This window comes from Falco biarmicus, chromosome 4 (assembly GCF_023638135.1).
Source record: "Falco biarmicus isolate bFalBia1 chromosome 4, bFalBia1.pri, whole genome shotgun sequence".
Classification (NCBI taxonomy): domain Eukaryota; kingdom Metazoa; phylum Chordata; class Aves; order Falconiformes; family Falconidae; genus Falco; species Falco biarmicus.
The window spans coordinates 79,595,538-79,615,784 of NC_079291.1; the positions used below are offsets into that span (position 1 = coordinate 79,595,538).

Below are 20,247 nucleotides of genomic sequence, written 5' to 3' on the forward strand. Positions count from 1 at the left end.
GTGGGGATGCTCATGTTTACTTTTCTTTAAAAAATGTGGCAGAGCTTTGCCTGTTGGCAGAAGGAACCAGTGTCCCAGGACTGCAGAGCTTGGAGATCCACAGGCATGGCCAGGATGTTTATGCAGAAGTTACTCTGCAATGGCTTCAGAGCGCATTGTTGTTTCTTCTGCCAGGCAGCTCCCCACTTAAGCTGAAGACTATAGTGGAAAACAGAATCCCCAGTACAGGAAGGAGAAATAGAGCAATCTCCTCTCCCCTGCATGTTCCCACTGCTGCTTTTCACCTTACCACTTTTAGCCCATCTCTGAAGTGGTGGCAGATTAGAGAAGGTCTTAGTCTTTCGTTGCTTCCATCATGATGTTTATACCAGTTATATTTCACCAATAGGGTTATCAGACTTCTTTCTCCATTTATAAAAGGTGAGTATCTGTTGCTGTTTTCAGTAGATCTCAGACATCTTCTGTGTTCTTCCAGGCCTTTAGTCACTTCACCTTTGAACGCTCAGGACACCAACTCATTATTGTTGATATCCAGGGAGTTGGAGATCTTTACACAGACCCTCAGATCCATACAGAGAACGGTACAGATTTTGGAGATGGCAACCTAGGTAAAATCCGTGATCCTGTTTCACATGCTAATGGATGCTTATTTTCTGTTCCTAGCTGTCTGCTGAGTAGCCATTACATGACTGGGTGAGCAGGCACATTTCTGAGGGCCTTGAAAACAGCTGGGGAAAGTTTATTGGAAGGGGTCCCTGAGCAGGGCCATTGTCATGCAAGGGCACATCTAAAATGAGAGCTAATCCTGGCTCATGTCTCCTGGTCTACTCTTAAACAAGTAATGAAATGAATGAAATTTCTTACAATGTAAGAGCAATAATTATGGCCTTTAATTTCCTTGCCACATTGCAGGAATGGATACAGCTGAATGTGGAGAGAGAAGCCTTGCAAATTTTTAAAGCTCCAAGTGTCCATGCATGTAGTTGTTCATAGGACACAGCAAGTTTTGTAAGCAGGATCAAATTTAGGCATGTCTCTCATGATGCAGCCAAATTAATTTTTTATTATATCCTGTGCGTCTCTTGCAGAGAGTAAAAAGCCCTTACAGGTGTTAAAATAAAAGGGAAATGGGTTGAGCTGTGTCTGTTATAAAGGACTTTTTCTTTCTCTTTTGATTTTTTAGGAAATGCTTTGGGACTTCTAGCTTTTGATAAGTAAACCATCATATAAACTTCAAGTAAACCCTTTATTCCCCTTTTTTTTTTTTTTTTTTACGCTGTAGGTGTTCGAGGTATGGCCTTGTTCTTTCATTCTCATTTCTGCAACAAGATTTGCAAAAGCATGGGTCTTGCACAATTTGATCTTTCATCCAAAGAGAAAGATGCCTTGGATTGTAATAAAAAATTGATTGTAAGTGCTTGATCAAGAAAGTATAACTAAGCAGTATAGCTGGTTTATTCTAACTTTAAAAGTCCTGTAAATAAAAATAAAATATGCTATTTACATGGCAAATAAAGCCACCTTAGTCACTAATATTGCAGTTTAAAATACAGCAGTTTAAAGCTGACTTATCCATACTTCTCTCTGAGTTAATACTGTAGCTTTAATTAATAGAAAACCATGTAACATGTATATTTAGGATGAAGTATATCTTTGAATGCTGAAATCATTAGTAAGTTTAGTATCTCAAACTTAATTTGGGGAGAAAAAAGAATAGAAATGCTCGTCTTTAACTGATTTCAGTTTCAACTGATACTAGTGGGAATGGGATTTGATGAAATGTTTTGAATGAAATTCAGTTGTAAACAGAACTCTCTCTGACTGGAACAATGCCAGGACTTGATATTTTGTGGGAGTAGAACTTTTCAAAGCAATAGTTACATATACATGTGTGTATTTATACCCACTCTTTTGTAGAGAACTCCTAATAAACATTCATGTTGGTTTATGTGGCATGCTTAGAATACAGAGAAGCATTATTCATGGGACTTCCTTGTTATTTTGCCAAGGAATCTGCTCAAACGATTCTCCGTGGCACAGAGGAAAAATGTGGCAGCAGCCGGGTGAGAACTGTCTCTGGTAGTCGGCCTCCTCTGCTCTTCCGCCTGTCTGAAAACTCTGGAGATGAAAGCATGAGCGACATAGCATTTGACTCTCTACCCTGCTCTCCTTCCTCAGCAACTCCTCACAGCCAGAAGATGGACATGCTTAGTGAGTGAGCCTCATACGTAACTTACTTGGGGGTTCCTGAATGCTTGACAGTGATTTGTTTTGTTGGTTTTGAATACAACAGTGTGTTGTATTTAGTCCAGAATACTTGTCTGTTGCATTCCTCTTTGAGCAGAAATAAAACTAAAAGAACTATGTAGATAATTTATGCACAGATGCTTCTGTGAAAAAACTGCAGTAAAATGATAGTATCTAGTGCTTTCTCCTCAAGCATGTTATTCTTAAAATAAGAAACAAATACTTTTCTTCCTAGATTGGCCTGTGTTCAATGAAGTAGATAACTTGGTTCACAAAGACTATGATCAGCTTGATAACCAAAGGGTGAGTGCCTTTCCAACAGAAAATGACATTGCAGTTCTTTAATGAATGTGTTTTTAAAAGACTGCTTGAAGGCTTTGTTCAGTAAAAGCACATAAAGGTGCTCTGCCTGCTTTCATTGATGCAGGTCATGTTACCTGCATGCATTTGCTGTTTCTAATAAAGGAAGAACATTTAATTTTAAAATAGTATTCATTATTTTTTCTCCTCCGGAAACGTATTTGCATCTGGTGTATTTTAACAGATAATTAAAGTGTGTGTCTGTTACCATGCATGCATGTTGTGACTTTGGCACTTGTGCCAGCTGCTGTGGTATGAAAGCTAAACAGAATCCCCATTGATTGGGTCTCTGCAAATACTGGTACTGTGGGATGTTAGAGCACCTCACCTGAGGAGGCTGCAGTACATTTGCAATGGGCATTTTCCAACACTAGGACCTTAGTACCAGGGGCTGTTGGTTACTGTTTTAACTGGCTACCACTGAAGACTGAGAACTATTCAGTGGACTCTTGGTTTGATAAAGTGAGTCCTTAATGTTTTTTCTTTTTATGTATCTAAGAGAACACAATGACTCAGAAGGTACTCTTGAAGTTTAACTCTTGATCTGTCTGTCAGAGGTACATACCACACAACATACCATCATTTCCATCCAGTGTATCCATCTGACATATCCGATTGAACCAGCAGAAGGTTTAGCAAATGACAAGCTGAAATCCTTACAAAGGGTAGGGCTAATGCTGTGATGTTTTCTTCTTATCTCCTCTAGGATTCTGAAAATGGTGGAGACAGTGGGTATCCCAGTGAAAAAAGAAGTGAACTAGAAGATCTGGATCATAGAGAGAGGGTAAGAGCCTGACTGTGGGTTTGGCAGAGTTGGACCTGTTAGTACTTAAACTGTTTCCATAAAAGAATCTTATTTCTTATCCCTCTTGATCTAGACTTTGTAAACAGAGGAAACAGTTGGGAAAATTCCCACATGTTGTAAAATTACTTGTTCATCTTGGGAATGTTAATGATGCTTCTACAGGAAAAAGACAATTTGTAACGAGGAGCTTAATTTCAAACATTACATTTGATTGCTTATTTTTCTGGGTTTTTTTTAAGATTCTGTATTGCATTTGAGAAATGTAGGTAGCTTCTTGTCATATGGAATCCATGAATATGATCTACTTTCGGATTAGTTTACGATTTACTTTCTATGACTCTATATGTCTTGAGATATTATAGAATTTAATGTTGTTGTTAGTTAATATGCAACTTTAAAATTCCTGTACGTTGGTTGGTTACTCCTTTAAAGTACAAAATTAAATAAAAACTTTTTGACCTGAAGATCTTAACTAGATATTTCATTAGAAAATGAGAAAGAGAATACTGCTTCCAAAGATACCACTCCTTTTGTCACGTCTGAAGCAGCAAGGTCTTTGTCATGGGATATCCTGTTTACAGGATTAAAGCCTGGGTGTGCCATATTCTTTACCATTTCAGTATGTTTCTTTTTATACTGTGGTATCACTGAGAGGAAAGGATCCAGTGGAAGCTATTTTGGTCATCACTATTAATTTTGATGGATAGGAATAGTTTAGAGGGATAACTGGCACACATCAGTCACTGCAAATTAAATGATGCCAATCTTTACATTAATGTAGGGCCATTCAAACAACAACCGAAGACATGAATCTGATGAAGACAGTTTGGGAAGCTGTGCAAGGGTAAATCAGAAATGTTCATAGATGATGAGTTTGCCACTCTGTTTATCCTTTGTTCCATTCATCTGCCATCTAACTTCACATCACTAAATCAGATGTCAGTTTTCCTTCCTTTCCAGCTAAAGAATGTTTATTATATATTAACTTACCACTCTGTGTTGTTTTCTTTTTTATTTTGTCTTTATTTTCCACTTAAACAAGTACTGTTATAAACAAATTTTCACCTCGGTAACTAATCCCTGACATAAGTCAGTGATTATGCATGGGTTTTTCACTGAAAAAAAATTATATGGATTTTTTTTCTGCCTAACTAAATTATATTTCCTTTCTGCACTCTGTTTTTGGAATTATGTCCCATATGTGGTTGAGCGACTTTGTTTTAAAAACGTGCCATGTTTGAAATAACCTGATGGTAGCTCTCTTCAGTGTGTATCTAACTGAACTAGGGAAGACCAGACCTTCTTTTATGTTTTTACAAAATGTAGCTTCTGTGATACTTAGTTTCTGTGGCTATAAACTTAAACAACTCTATTCTGCAGGGAATTAGTAATTATTCTACAACCATTAGTAATTTAGTTACAGATTTCAGAATTTCCTTGTAGTGATTGTATGTTGCTGTTTCAGGAAATTGAAACAGCTTTAACATATTGAAAGTTAGGTGCCAGCATCCTTCCCTGTTGTGTTTCCTCTGTGTACCTCCAAAGGCTTTCATTTTGATGGGGTTGTTTCTGGCTACTGTTTCCCATTCTCCCATTATGTTGAAGAGTTGTTTGTTCTCAGTTGTGTTGGATGACCTGAGAAACACCAATGCATGTATTGCCTATCATCTTCTGCATTGTTGCTTTTAATTTTTCTAGAGTTGTAGAATGCAAGCAGCATTTAAAATGTTTTGAACTGAAATTCTGACCAGAAAAGTATGGGTTTAATTTTTTTTGTGCATTGATGACTTCAGTGCTTGCAATGTGCATATTCAGGTGCTTCTTTTTAAAAGTACCTTTTTTGTTGATTCAGAACTTAAAGATAATGTTTTGCTTTGCTGATGTCATTTATGGAAGATATTTAATGTTTGGATTAGAAATAGAGGGCTTTACTCTTGTTTCTTTAGGGAAGAATAATAAACATTTATTCAGCTACTAACATGACTTTTGAAAGCTATGTCTTAAATTACAGTATTTACTAATAAGTAATAATATTAATGGAGGCTTTGATTTCTGGATAGTAATCCATATGAATAGTGTGGAAATTCTAATTTTGGATAGAAATAATAGTATATTCCCTATTTCAGGTCAGTGTGGAGAAATGGAATCTCTACAACTCTTCCAGAGTCCACATCCACAGACCATCCTGTGTTGCCCAAGAAATTCAGAGGCTCAATGCACTAGAACTTGAAAAGAAAATTGGGAGGTCAGTCCTTGGGAAGGTAAGATGGGTCTAGTGGTCCTGTTCTTGCCAGCTGGAAAGAAACGTCTTGTATTTATTACTTACGCAGAGGTGTTGCCCAGCATAAGTTATTTGTGTAAGTGAAAGTAAGTAACATGTCTATAGCTTTCTGTCACCTACTGATACTTTATAAGGGACATCTAAGCTTAGGAACCCATTAATTCCATCTGGTTTTGGACTTGCAACATCTAGACTCTTTTGGGAAGGACCCTGCTGTTGGTTCATCTGCCTTTCCAGAGGCATCACGCAAGATAGTGGGATAGATACGGTGTGCCTGACCCACATACCTTGCAAACAGGCAAGGTTGAGCTCCTGAAAAATGGCAGCACTGACCAACCCCTTTTTCTCCAGACTATCTCAGATGATTCAAATGTGAATGAAGTTTGGGTTCATATATGGGCTTAAGCCCACACTCAAAACGCACGGTGTAGATCTTCCTGAACATCATGAAAGCCTCAGATGCTCAAACCTTTTGGTTTGAGGAGACCTGCCTTTCCCTTGGGCATAGGAGGAAAAAACGCCCTCAAAATCCCATGGAATGTTTGGAATGAAATGCTGCCCCCACTAATGATAAGGATTTCAGCAATATGACGATTTTATCCTGGATAACCACCTTGATTTTCTATGCCTCAGGTTAATTCCTTTTCTGTGAGGGCTCTTGCTGTACATAAGTCTGTGACCCTTAGTCATGCCGTTTACCCTGCTGGCTGGCATGTTAGGCAGTTGTAGGCTGGGTGCTTTTAACTATGACTCCCTCCTAAAGGTCTCCAAGGCTCTAGCAGATATGCTGGGACATGCCCTTAAGACCTGGTGCACTGATGTGGCAACCTACTGGGATACTGCTTGGGGCACACTAATGTGGGAAAATGTTGTGGCAGCTACTGTCTTGCTGAATTAGCTCTTTTATCCCTAGTAGTCAAGTTTGTAAAGCTTGTATCTGAGCTTACAGAACTGGAGAGGGCAGCTACACTGTGTATAATCATCACTTTTTGTCTGTTTAATCTGTTCAGGGACAAGTCAGGCTCCAAGTCTGTGTGTTATCAAACTAGTCCTCTGCTCAGTCACAGAGGCGCACAATTAGCTTTAATTAACTAGTCACCTCAGAGAGGTATTTTTGTGCCTTAGTATGGGCACAGGGCTTTTGAAGAATCAGATCTACGTTTAATATTTGTGTCCTTTCCTGTTCAATTGTGTTCTAGGTTCATTTGGCCATGGTTCGCTATCATGAAGCTGGGCGTTTCTGTGAGAAGGACAAGGAATGGGATCAGGAGTCAGCCCTGTTTCACCTCGAGCGTGCTGCAGACTGTGGGGAGCTGGAAGCCATCGTGGGATTAGGACTCATGTGCTCTCAGCTGCCACATCACATTCTTTCTGAGGTCACTCTGGAGGTAAACAGAAAGTTCAAAGAAAATTCCAAAATGCAGAATTGTGGTCCATTGTAAAAATAACATGAGAATAGCAGGAAATGGAGACAAAACAATACCCATAGCCAGGTGTTCTGTAGCCTTTTCAGAGAAAATAGATAACTTTGTAATTAAGCACTTGGACAAAGCAGCAAAAAACTGCTGCCTGTACCTGGTTTTGCCAGCAAATGACTGCATGCTTTTGGAAGTTTTTGAAGTGATCTTCACTGTTCAGCTTCTTCATTTCTTGTGTCTGGGTATGTTTCTCAGATGTACTAAACACTTGCAGCCATTACTAACTTGCAGAAACTGTTTTAAAGTGTGTCAAGTGTTAAAGGAAGGGATGTTTTTACTTAGAAACATGCACTTTAAAGGTCTTGTTTGTTTTACTAGGACACGAGGGAGAACAGAAATAAAGGATTTGATTACTTGATGAGAGCAGCAGAAGCTGGAGACCGACCTTCCATGATTCTGGTGGCAAGAGCATACGATACAGGCATAAATCTTGGTTCAGACAGGTACTGTGCATGACTGAGTAACTTCACCAGTGGAGTACCACCAAGTTAGGGGGAGCAGGGGGAGAAGCACTTGCTGTATGTCTTTCATATAAAAAGCTGTTTTGTCCTAAGTAAAACTATGAAGTAGTGTTTTGGAGTTACTTCAGGCTTGCCCAGGTATGAATAAAAGCAGGGTTTAGGCCATGATATATTACAGACAGAAAGTCAGAGATCATTTCCTCTGTTCGACACCTGCATGTGTGTTGGATCCACCTACGTGTTTGAGTTTAGCCCTTGTACCAAGGTTGCCCCATGATACCCAAGGTTTTTTTGCTCTGAAGTTGCTGGTAAATTTCCCCTTTACTTCACTGGGAGTTGCATACTGGAAGATCCTGGGGAAAAATGAACAGAAGAGTTATTCTAGAGATGTGGTACTCTAAAAATAAGTTAAAAGTATTTACAACTGCCATGTCTCCTCCTTAGTGATTTTTTGAAAGCACAGGGGTTGTTTTTTCAATGTGAGGTTGTTTTTCTAATAAACCTTTGAAAGATGCTGTAGAAGAGGAGAAATAGGTGAAGTTGTAAAGTGGCTACAGGTGGGATGCAGTCAGATGAACAAAGTATTTGTCACAGTTGTAGTCTTTCAGTGCTCTTCATAACGAAAGTATGAATGGAAATTTCACAGGAACATTGTCTTAATGCTGAGGGTGTTACTTTTAGTTAAGGATGATTTTAAGCTTTAAAATGTTTAAAAATGCTTTTACCTCAGTAAGTCTTTTTCAATTTGGCCAGCACTGCTATCTTGGTAGGAGGGGTAGGAGCAACATTCTGACGAAGAAATAGATTGTGATTTGCCAAAAGGCCACACAGTGTATTGGTTTGATATTTTTTTTTCTAGCATTTTAGATGAGCTTTTAGAAGTGGCCAAATATTAATTTCCTTAGGTACCAAATATAATAGGTGGTGATAGTGATTTTTCTGCTTTTGTATTGTAGCATGTCTTTGTTATTTGAGTTTTCTGTTTTACACAACAGTGAAACTCTTGGCAATTATGAAATTTAAAATAAAATTAATCTTCTCATTGAAGTGCACCGAGTGTTCTCAATATGAAAATCGTTGGGTTTAAGGTTATTAAACAAGACTCTCTGCAACTTCAGATTGTTTCCAAATAAGTTATCTTCACAAATATAAATGCCAGACGGAAACCATACAGCTAGTAATGAAGCTCAGACTCTGGAGTTGAGCAAGACACTTTAGTCTGATTCTTTCTCCTCTGTAATTACTGCATAAAGTGACCCCAGCCTAATTTTGATATAGTCATCTGATGCTGCAGTGTGGAGTTAGTGAGCCTCCATAAGAACATTTGCTTTCTTGGAGAACATCAAGGCTCTGAGAAGGTAGTGCAAAATTGAATTCTGAATCTCCAATGCAAAGTACATACGTTTTGTAATGCAACCATCTTCAAAAATTATTTTTAACTTCAGAGTACAGGATTGGAAGGAGGCGCTGTACTGGTACAACGCTGCACTGAACATGACCGACTACGATGAGGGAGGTGAATATGATGGCACTCAGGACGAGCCCCGGTATCTGCTCCTGGCCAGGGAGGCAGAGATGTTAATGACGGGAGGGTTCCAATTGAATAAGGATCCACAGAGATCAGGTGAGGCCTCATTCTGTTTCTATAACCAGTAGTCCTGTTTTTTCCTTCCCTTTTCACCCAGCATGTACCCCCAAAATACATTTCCTACTTTCAGCTGTTATACAGAGGGTCAGTACCCTCAGATTTGTGGATGAAGCTGTAATGATGCTGGGTGATACAAGGCTGGAAGCAGTGAAAACAAGATCTTGCCAATGACTGGGGTGGTGGGTGGTGCCAGGTCCAATCCTGTGACACAATGAGTCACTAGGAAGCAACCTTCACTCCCTGTGAGGCCACTGAACTGCAGTTTGCTGCTTGTATTTTCAGTTACACCCATGACTCCCAGGCCCTATGTGACATTGTCTTAGTTGTTTGTGTAATCTGTGTGTCAGGCATCTAAGTCTTAGAATCGTCTTGGGGGATCCTACAGGCCAGTCCTTCCAAATAGAAGAGCCATCAGCAGCCAGTCATACAACTTTCAATTTGAAGAGCAAAAGCCAGATTCCCAGCTGATGTAACTCTGCTGATGGCTATTAAAATACAACCAAACATCCGGCCCTCTAGTTTGACCTCAGTTTCTCTTTTTGTCCTTTAAATGCTTCAGAATAAAGAGATGGTTTTTGTTTAACCACGATACTATTTCCTCCTCTAGGTGAGCTGTACACAGAGGCAGCAGAAGCAGCGATGGAAGCCATGAAAGGCAGACTGGCAAATCAGTACTACCAAAAAGCAGAAGAGGCTTGGGCGATGATGGAAGAATAACACTGCAATTAAGCAGTTCTTGTATATAATTTTTTTTATAGACTTGCTGCATTTGCAGCTAAAAAGATCTATTTTTATGTCACGTTACCAGGTTCTTTTTTCATATTTTAGTTTTCTAATTTTTCTTTAATGGGAGAAATCCAAATGTAAGTGGTATGTAGGGTGCCATAGCATACTTCTGCTAGTGTTTTAAAGCTGTAATACAGACACTTGTGCTTTTGTGCTTTTTTAGCTGTTTAGAACTGAGGGGCCTAGTTTTCCTGAAAAAAAAAAAAAAAATATTTGAAGCTGATGTTTAGGTTTCACATGTTCTGTTTTTTACAGAGCAAATGATTGGTGTGTTTACATTTTTCTTCTCCTCCTCGCATACAGAAAAACACCTTCCTAAATTTTCACTGTTTCTTCATCGGTTTTGGTGTATATCACCAAGTTTGCATGTGAATGTACATTTTAAATTTAAGCATGCAGCTACTAATTTTAATAAGTAGTCCCAGTCTAGGGACATTTCTGTTACTCTTCTCAAACAAATTCCAGATAGAATCCTTACAGTTTGGGGAGGGCCTGGATGATGCTTCAGATTGCAGTGAGGATAATCAGGGTGGAATATGTTTTATCCGTTACCAAGACTGCACATTTTTCCATCAGAAAATTGCTGATGTTCCTGGTGAGGCATCCAGCTACCTCTCATTTTCACATTTTGCACCATATAAGCAGCTAGTTGTATAAAATTCTACTGATCTTATGTGATATTTGTTCAATGATGTACAGTACCAAGATCTGTAATATGTGGGTAATTTGAAGTTACTTTTACAGTGACATCTCAATTCTCACTGAAGCTAGATAATCTCACTTAAAATGAAAATATACTTTCTACTTTCTACCATTTCCAGAGGGATGTTTGAAAAGCTTAGAGGATGTTGATTCAGCAATTTCTATGTATAGAAAATAATTTATCTGGTTTAAATAGCTTTTAAAATAGTGTTTTATCTGCAAATGGTATCAAACACTAGTTAGAAAAAATCGCTGGTTAAAAAACGCAGTATTATCCCCAAACACTTGAATTTCTGTGTCCTGTTTGCATAATCCTAACCAGTAACGGGAGGACAAATACATGGTGATGGTTGAATTATCATTGCATAGAGATAAGTTTCTTCCAAATCCAGTGTTTTATTCCAAAGCGGCTGTGCCATCTGTATGGATAGTACAGAAGCTATTCCTATTTCTTGGTCATGGTTAACAGTCATGTTTTGCAGGAGATTAAGATGGAAGCTTTTGCCCTCTTGGCCTTACAGTCTCCTGGGGGTGTAAATTGATCTGAATAAGGGGCAGCCCCTGTGAATTGCTGAATGACCTGTAATGCTCACCAGCCTCACTTCAGCTGAGCTTTTAAAAGCATGCTTAAAACAATGCAGCCTGCTAGATGATGCAGTTGATTTCATTGGGACTTCTTGGATGCATAGCCCAGTAATACTAAGTTCTTGTAAAATCTAGAAACGGTTCAAGGAACAGAAATCAGTTCTTTCTTACCTGGATGAGTACCCACCACTGGGCTCCAAACTCGTGCTCCCCATTTACTCTTTCTGACAAGTGGATCTTGAATTAATTGTTTAAACAGCATGATGTTAGTAACAACTGCCACCATCTCCAAGGGGTGATATCCTGGTGGTTAAGGACGTGAGGTGGGAAGATTTGAATCCTTTCTAGGAGAGAAGGAAAAGTTATCCTTGGGTGTTGTACTTCTAGGTGGGTGCTATAACCACCAGGTAGTTGTAGCCATGAGTAGCTTTGCAACACGTGGCCGCATCTTCTTGTGGTATGATGTAGGGTGTGTGGGAAAGTAGTGCTCATGACCTTTTTATTTTGTTTTTTGTTTTGAGAGTGAAGGTGAAGGTCTTCACCTGTTAATGGAGGAATGCCTGATTTCTAGATCTTAGTTGGGCTTAGGTAGGTATTAAGCTAGGTACTGAAAGAACCAAATCCCTGCACCTAATATGCTAAAACAGAACTAGAGTTTGTAAGACAGCAAGTGAGGTGGATGTTTTAAGTGCCTAGCCAAAGTTCTGGTTTAGGTGCCTAAGGCCTCTTTTGGATGTGGCCTTTTTGCTTTTTCAGTTCATAGCATTAAAATATCAGCTCTTAATGAAAGGTGAATGTGCCATTCGCCTCTGAAGACAGCTGAATAGTCAGTGTTTTGTGCAGAACCAATACAGTGTAGGCCCTACAAAAAATTCAGACACAAGGATCTGTTTTCCTCATAATGTATTGATGCCAACTCTTTTGAGATCTTCTTTGATGAGAAAACATGTTTAACACTACCACCAACCATGTAAGGAGGAGAGGAGTGTGCCCATCCAAAATGTACACGTAAAGGATGTAGAGTGTAATTATTGATACTTTTTGTTGTAGGTTAATTTGCTAAATTGCTAAATTGTAGGTAGTTGCTAAAGCTGCTGACAGTTCGCTGTAGATCTGATATGTAAATATGCATGCAGCCCAGTGAAAAAATTATGATTAATTCTTTGTTTGCAAATACTACTTTTTTAGTGATGAAGACTACCTTCTGTCCTAAGGTGGTATCGTTAGTTAGCTATACAACAGAAATGTCAATAATTTGAAAATGTAAATTGTTTACAGAAATATGCACAACTTATTCTATTACATTTTTTTGAAGAGGAAAAAGTAAATATTTGACATACATTTGGAATTATATTGCTATATGCTATTGCTGTATTTTTAACCTATTCACAATGAATAAATAAAAATCTGTATTTTTAAAAAATGTTAAAATAAATCTGAGACTTGGCCTGCCAGAATTTACCCAGTTTCAGAGTTTCAGGATGTCAGTGGGAATATCGCTTGGGTAAGGACAGTGAGATAGAAGCCTTTGTTTGTATGTCAGACATGCAAATACTGATTGCCTGCATCACTCGGTTATCTCATTCACTTTGTCTGGTTTCATTCTGGCTAGTCAATAAAGTTACTCTTTTTGCCACTTTTCTCAGTTGGAATTTTAGTTATTGGATATGGGGAGTTGTGGGTTTTTTTCTTTATCATTTTCCAAAATTCAATCCTACTATTACAAGCTTCCAGAAATCCTCTGTGTTGTTTTTGTTATTCTGTCCCTGATTTTATTTGCTTTCAACAGTCAGAAGTAACGAACTGGAAGGGAAAAACTAGATGTGTACCAACATAATCTGCTTTCCTCAAGAAAATGAAATGGTTGATGTGCTGTTCTATTTGCATTCAATTACACATGCAGAGTCTTTAAATAATATGGGACAAGATGTAAGGACTGAAAGTGCTCGTCTGCAGGACTGCTATGGAGGCATCCTTATGCCTTCGGTCTTTGCTTAGTCCTGAGAAAAGAATGGAAGTACTTGGCTTTCTGTGATTTGAGGTGGGAGAGTTTTTTGTCATGGCTACAATATCTAATGATACACTGTCATCTTCAGTATTATTTATTCCCTTTTCTGTTCAAGAATAAACTGTCTGATACCCTTTTAAGCTGTTAAAAATGGAGCTCTTACTGTTGCTTTTTTATTGCTTTGTTTAAACAGGTATAATTTATTTTTATATATTATTTATATATTATAATTTATAAGTATATAATTTAACAGGTATAATTGTGAAATTGTTCTTTAGCAAAAGCCCTTTGAAATAGCAGAATCTCTTAACAAAAAAGCCCCTGCAGGGCCTCTGCGCAGCAGTGACACTAAGATGAAAAATGACAAAATTTGGCCCTGCAGTTCTTGTCTTTAGCTATAGTTGCTGTCACTGAGAGCTGGAGTGCTTGGCAAGTGTAACAAAGGAAGTGGGAATAGCATCCATCAGAAAGCATGGACACAGCCAACACTTAGAGCTTATAAAGTGTAAATAAGAATATTTCCTGTTTATTAATTACTGGTCTGTTGGACTAATTTGAATCATCGCTCTTCCCCACAGGTACAGTTTCACTTCTGAGAGTAGAGTGACCACTGACAGACACAGGTGGGGCTTAGGTGGGCCAAATCAGAACTTCTCATCTAAATTTTAAAAGGGAGGATTTTGCTTGAACCTCAGGTTGGATTCAGGGCCAGTGCTTCTGGTGGTGAGTCAGGCTCTTCTCAGGCTGAAGTTCAGGGGCAGCTCTCCTGTGCGTTACACTGCTGGGGACCGGAATATGGGGATGGCTTACGGGTGTGTGACCATCAGGCCTGGTCCCTAGTCGGGGATCTGTAACTGATGGAAGTGTTGGGTCCTTGCGCTATGGCTAACTCCTGTGCCAGGAAACCAATACAAAGAGGCTTGGTAGCTTGGGTTATATTGTGAGTTCTCCTCTAAGTCTTGGTGGGGTGTTTTTATAATTTGGAAAAGGTCTCATAATTACCATCTTACTTTGCACTGGTAAAATGAGAAACGTGGTGACTCAACTGCTACCCCCAAAGGGCAACTTGTGATCTTATCCCCTGTGTCACACATGGCTGATGTGAATCATCCTGGGTATGCAGATTTCCTTCAGTGTTCAGACGTGTCTCTGTGGCCAGGCACACAAATATTTTGGGACCGGAGGCTTAAGCTCACCCACGGCCGGGCAGAAAAGCACTTCTCTGGGTGGGTGTTGGCAAAGGGACCTGCGGTGCTGAGCAGCCCTTCCAGTAAGGAAACCAGTTGTAAGATGTGCTCTGTGCAGCCTCGCATCTTCCCTCCTGCATGCCCCAAAGGACGGTACCCCATGTCCAGTGCTGCACAGACGACACCTGGGAGGCCGCTCCATCAGGCTGCTGCCTGACACTGTACTGCCAGAACAGCTTCCAGGGGATTTGCTGTGTGAAGCCCATCCAGGTCTGCCCACCTTCTCTCCCTGCACCTCCCCCATGCTGCTCTGAAAAGCCAGGGCCATGGGAGGGGGATCAGCTCCCCCTGCTCTCAACAACCCCCCATCCTTCTGGAAGGCGCTGAGCCAGGGGTGGGAAACTGGAGCAGGGTCCCGTTGATGCTCACGCGTGTTTGCTGCTGTCCCCAGCACTCGGCGGCAGGGAACGTCATGAATGCCATCTTTTGTAGGGCGGTGCAAAGCTGCAGCCGCTTGGCAGACCCCCGTCCAGCCGCTCCCCAGTGACCCTGCGGGAGGTGCCAAAGGAAGGGGGGCAACTGGGGCTGCCCGCAGGGTTGCAGCAGGTTTATTGTCCCCTACCCTGTTTAAACCGGCTGCCACGGCTACAGCATGGAACCCGAGCTGGGGTAAGGCTTTGTAGCCTTCCCCTAGAGAAACTGGGATTTTTCTCCAACCCTCCCGCTCTAATGAAGGGGTGAGGGTAACATTAATACCTTCAGAAAACTTGGCAGACTTTCAGGCAAACAAGGGCCCCTCCACGTGCCACCAGGCAGCCGCGGTGTGCTGCTGCTGCGCCTTCGCACAGCGCTTGCACCGCTGCCGCGGCTGCCCCGCAACCTGCCCCAGGCAGAACGCCCCCCGCCGTAAAGCCCGCTGACCTTCCGCTTTGCCAGTTCAGTGAGCCGTAGCTCTGCAGCAGAAAATTAAAATGCATCGTTCTTAGGTATATTTTTTCTTTTTTAGACCTTCGGAGGGGGTGCGCAGGGCCCGCCCGTACCGCAAAGGCGACTGTGCGGCTCCGTGGCACCCACGTGGCAGCGGGGCGGGGCGGCGACCCCGGCGCTGCTCTCTGTCCCGCGGTGTCCCCGTGCCCCCCGCGGCGTGGGGGCGCGCAGGGCGCTGCGCCCTCCCTGGTTGTTTCGCACCGCTGAAATTGCGCCTGCTTGGAGACTTTGGAGACAGGGATAAAAAAAAACAACCCCAAACCTGCAGTATTATATTTTTAAGGTAGAAGGGATATGTAGTGACAGGTCGCTGGGACTACCGCTTGGAGATAGCGGGGATGGGGGCTGCTGAAGGGGAGAGAAAAGGAAAGAAAAAAAAGGTGGCGTGGGGGGCTGTTCTGGAGTAAAAATGGTGGCGAAGGGAGTTATGCCACGGCGGTAGCGTGGCCGAGCGGTCTAAGGCGCTGGATTAAGGCTCCAGTCTCTTCGGGGGCGTGGGTTCGAATCCCACCGCTGCCAGGTGTCTTTTTCTTCCTCGGCGCCGCTGCGGCGCCCCCTAGCGGCTTCCCGCCGCCCGGGAGAGCATTGTGGGTAGGAGGAGGGCCGCGTCCCCACGTGCCGGCCGGAGTGACACCAACATGGCCGCTGCCTGAGAGCTGCCCGCCGCGCCGCGCACCGCCACCGGGGAGCCGGCGGCCCCGCTGCCCGCGCCGGCCCTCCGCCAGGTAGGCGGTGGCGGCGCCGATTTTGCGCCTCCCGGGGTCGCGGGGGCGGCGGGACCGCGGTGGGCGGTGGAGGGGGAGGAGCGCGGCCTGGGCTGAGGTGGGCTCTGCCTCTCCGGGGAGGGCGGTGGGGACGAGACCCTCAGAGGGGCTTGATACCGTGGCGAGTAGCGGGGCCGCGGCCGGCGGGGCCCTGACGGAACCGGCGCGGGTCGCGGGCGCCGCGGCGAGGCCCTTGAGAGGAGCGGGCGGGGGTCCGGTCACAGGCCGAGGCCCCTCGGCTCCCCTCACCGGCGGGCGGGGGGTGCCGGCCGCCCCTCACGGGGCTGTAGAGCGGCGGCACCGGCCGGCCCGCGGCCCTGCCCCCGGGTGGCAGCGCTGCGCTTCCCGCCCAGGACGGGCGCCGCTCACGCTGAAAATGCAGCTGGCTGCCCCTGGCACCGGCGGTACGGGGCGCCCGGGGGGGCTCGCTGCCCCCCGCGCTGCCTGCGTGGTTGTGCGTGGCCGTGACCCCCGCCTCAGCCCCCTCCCCCCCCCCGCTGCCAGGCTGCTGTGTCAGGAGCAGGGAGGCTCGCAGGCTGCCAGGAACGAGGGAGCCGCTGACAGCAGGAGCGGTGGGGTGCGCAGGGCCCGCAGCTGAGCCTCTGCCCCGGGGAGCTGCCTGCGGGGTAGGGGGGGCTTGGGGGGGGGGGCACGGTGAGGGGCAGCGAGCGGCTGCATCCCCGCGCCTGGCAAAGCAGGCCCAGCGCTTTGCTATGCTACAGAAATATTGGAGGTGTTAAAGAAAGGGTCATGCTTAATGCATAATCTCTTAAATCCTGAAGAGATCTCCTGTGACATCTCCTCCAAAGAGAGGTCCTGGTGCAGAGGAGCCCTCTTTAGCTTCACCACCAGAAGATGACTGTGCAAAGCTGCTTGCAGACGAGCAAAGGCAGGAGAAATTTAAGCAAATAATTGGGTCAAAATTATAATTATCATAAATGCTTGGGAGGTGCTTCAGCTTTTTTTGCAGCTTCCATTTTGCTGTGTGCCGTGGGCTGCCCTGAGCAAAAGGATTGCGGCCAGGGCTGGAGTGAGAGACCCCTGCAGAGGAATGTCCAGGTGCCAGAGGAAATTAATGGTAGTGATTCAGGAGATGGTACTTTTCTCACTTTGCTGGTTCATTACCCATGCTTTAAGGCACTGATGTGGCAGGAGTTTTTGGCCTTTCCTGCACTGCATAATTATATGAAGACTTTCAAGTTTCAGTGTTGGCGCTTTAGGGGTCTGTTATTACTACACAATTTTAGGTATCAGTGAAATGCTGGAGCATTTGTTGCAGGCCTGGCTGAAAGTCTGTCTGTGTCAGGTGACATGCAGTTTTGCAGTTTTCCTTTTTACAGTTATATTAAACTACTTGGTAACAAAAACTGAAAGAAAGATAGCTCTAGTACCCAAGTGCTTCTAAGCTCAAACTTAGAGATAGGATTCAGTTGCTTTCATCACTGATTTTTACAGTTCTTTAACCACAATATTTTTCTTTGTTGGTTCTAAATTGGTGGTGTTACGGTCAGCTAATGAGTGGTTTCATTGGTCCTAGCATTGGTCACATTGCAGGACAAAAGAGAAGATTTATGTCACTTGCCCTCCTGCAAGCTGTTCTAAAGTTTGATGAGTTGTACTAATAACTCACATTATATTTTGACTTGCACCTTCAAAGAAAGTACCTTTTAAAAGAGAAAAAAATCTATCAAAAGGAAATTTGAAACTGCTGGCCATGTTTGCAATCTTCTGATGTTTATTTCCATTCTATAACTTTTGCAGTGTCATATATATGAAAAATGTAGAAATTAACACCATTGTGTATGTGTGTATATGATAAATGTAGAAATGAACACCACCGTATATGTATACATACTTTAGATGTAGAATTAGGTCTGCGTGCCTTCAGTGAAAGCTTCATTTTGATTCAGAAGATTCCTTCGAGTTGCATGAATATTATAAATTGTGCTGGGACACACTGCTGCTTATTTATAGACCTGTCATTCTGATATGCCAATAAAAGGAACTGTAGTCATTCTTTATCCTTAAGTGAATAAGAAAAAAACATAATCTCTGTAATATGTTTTCCTCGAGTACTGATGGCTGGATTCTAGATGAGATTTCATGTGTAATTGCGTAGGCAGCATTATAAGAGGGACTAGAGACCAGGTCCTTCAGGCAAAGTTTCTCTCCTTAGCTGAGGGAATCACAATTTCTGTTCTTGAAAGCAGAATAACTTTCTCAGGAGAGAGGGAGCAAGCTAGCAAGTACTTGACATTCAGGATGTGGAGAAGGGCAGGATGGTTCCCCAGCCCTCTCAGGGGAGTGAGGAAGGAGGGTTTGGACCCAAATCTCCCACCTGGGTGTTATCACATGTTCTCACACATCTTGGGCATCCTCCCATCATCAGCTCTGTTCTGAATGAAAACCACCATTGTTCCATTTTGTGCAGAGCTATCAGGCTGGCTTTACGTGAGCTTGCTGTATCAGGCTGCCCAGGGGGTGCGAGCGGGGAAAGCAAAATTGGAGCTGACAAATCTCATTTCTTTAAAACAACATATCTATGCATGTATTTCTGGGAAGAACTGAGTGCCTGCTTGCAGAAAACACTCTGATATCAATCAGATATCACATGCTTACAGTTGTGCAGTAACAGCCTCAGCCTGTAGTTAAGATACTGGCGTTTTGCTGTGAAGGTTTCACGTTTCTGCAAAATCGTGTCAAATATCAATCGGAAACGTTATTAAGTGGTGACTTTTCAAATACAGATGTATGGTGGGAAGAGCCAGGGATATGCTGGTGCATAAAGAAATGGAAAATTCCAGTTCAGTACTGGGAGGGGCACTTTTTTGGTAGTGGAGAACCTGTAAGTGAAAAATATGGAAGCATATTTCTAGGTGGAATGGCAGAAACAGTGTAAGTAAACCAGAGGTATTGCCTGATGGAAGTTTGTCCATTTGATGTTAATAACGCTCATATCCAGAATGCCTATCTAGCTGCTGTGAAGGGTTTCTTTGGTAACTGCGTGTATGTTAACGTGGTGTTTTGAGAAACCTGCACTTCTGTTGAAAAATACTGAGCTGCTTAAATTGTGTGGTGGCTTGTGTATTTGGAAAAAAAAAAGCCACTGTCTTGGATGTAACGTGAATGCTAGTTTCCTTCTTTTATAACCTCTCTGTTGCCAGTTGATCCTGGATGCTGCCTCTTTCTCTTCCTCCATAGGAGGTCCAGCAAAGAAACAAGCTGGCATTGAGGAATAGCAGACAGTGAGGGAGAGTTCCCAAACACAGATTGTATTTCTTTGCCTGATCATCTTTGTTGTTAAAACTTTCTTTGGTCAATTTGTGAGAGGTCTTTTTTTTTTTTTTTAATTTTATGCCTATCTTGACCAGTACTGGCTGATTATCAGTGTTTTCAGTGATCTGGACTAATAACACCATTGCAGTGGCATCCCAAATAATTTGTAAATCCTTTTGTCTTATTTCAGCAGGGAAAAACTAGTGTTGCTTTAGCTGAGGGATCATTTTTTATTCAAAGATCTGAACGAGGCATGACACTGACTCCAGCTCTGCGTTGAACATCATGACGCTTTGTTCAAGAGCACCTAGTCCCCAGTTAATATCAAACCCTTATTTTATTTGGGGTTGGTGTAGTTACGAAGTAAAATCTGTTGTTCTGATGGTTTGAAAGGACTTGAAGACAGGTCGAGGTGTGTATTTTGGAGCTCTCAGCAATACAGTCTGAAGGTGGTGGGTCAGGAGACAAGGCTGCAGCACGTCTACTGCAGGTAGATGAAATCAAGGTCAGCACATTCACAGATGAGAATATTGTCTGGTCCCAAGCGCAGGGTTTACACAGGCTTTTCTCTTCTCCCAGCTCTTTAGCTGGGAGCTTTCTCCGTTACCTGCTTTCAAGGAATTTTTCTGAGAAGGGAAACAAATGAACAGTATGGCACTGTCCTTAGTGACG

General features: G+C 42.7%; 2 protein-coding genes and 1 non-coding gene across 10 annotated transcripts in view; all 3 read left to right on the top strand.

The window, feature by feature from the left end:
- Positions 1 to 12,989, top strand: part of EEF2K (eukaryotic elongation factor 2 kinase) — a 33,781-nt gene extending 20,792 nt beyond the window's left edge. For 5 of the 7 annotated variants that reach the window (XM_056335814.1, XM_056335816.1, XM_056335815.1 and 2 more), the window contains 11 exons: positions 476 to 608; positions 1,283 to 1,410; positions 2,010 to 2,211; positions 2,483 to 2,550; positions 3,314 to 3,391; positions 4,194 to 4,256; positions 5,539 to 5,673; positions 6,893 to 7,081; positions 7,490 to 7,614; positions 9,078 to 9,256; positions 9,888 to 12,989. In XM_056335814.1, coding sequence (XP_056191789.1) covers positions 476 to 608; positions 1,283 to 1,410; positions 2,010 to 2,211; positions 2,483 to 2,550; positions 3,314 to 3,391; positions 4,194 to 4,256; positions 5,539 to 5,673; positions 6,893 to 7,081; positions 7,490 to 7,614; positions 9,078 to 9,256; positions 9,888 to 9,997 — 1,410 coding nt within the window. In that variant the 3' untranslated portion in view covers positions 9,998 to 12,989. Of the gene's footprint in view, positions 1 to 475; positions 609 to 1,282; positions 1,411 to 2,009; positions 2,212 to 2,482; positions 2,551 to 3,313; positions 3,392 to 4,193; positions 4,257 to 5,538; positions 5,674 to 6,892; positions 7,082 to 7,489; positions 7,615 to 9,077; positions 9,257 to 9,887 lie in introns of those variants that run through there. The other 2 variants (XM_056335817.1, XR_008821425.1) reach the window with 2 other exon arrangements.
- A 2,983-nt stretch (positions 12,990 to 15,972) lies between these two features.
- On the top strand, positions 15,973 to 16,054 carry TRNAL-AAG (transfer RNA leucine (anticodon AAG)). Its single transcript has one exon. It is a non-coding gene; the product is annotated as a tRNA-Leu (tRNA).
- Positions 16,055 to 16,141: 87 nt separating this feature from the next.
- Positions 16,142 to 20,247, top strand: part of POLR3E (RNA polymerase III subunit E) — a 30,225-nt gene continuing 26,119 nt past the window's right edge. For both annotated transcript variants that reach the window (XM_056334707.1, XM_056334708.1), the window contains exon 1: positions 16,142 to 16,260. The gene's annotated coding sequence lies outside the window, so the exon portion shown is untranslated. The remainder of the gene's footprint in view (positions 16,261 to 20,247) is intronic.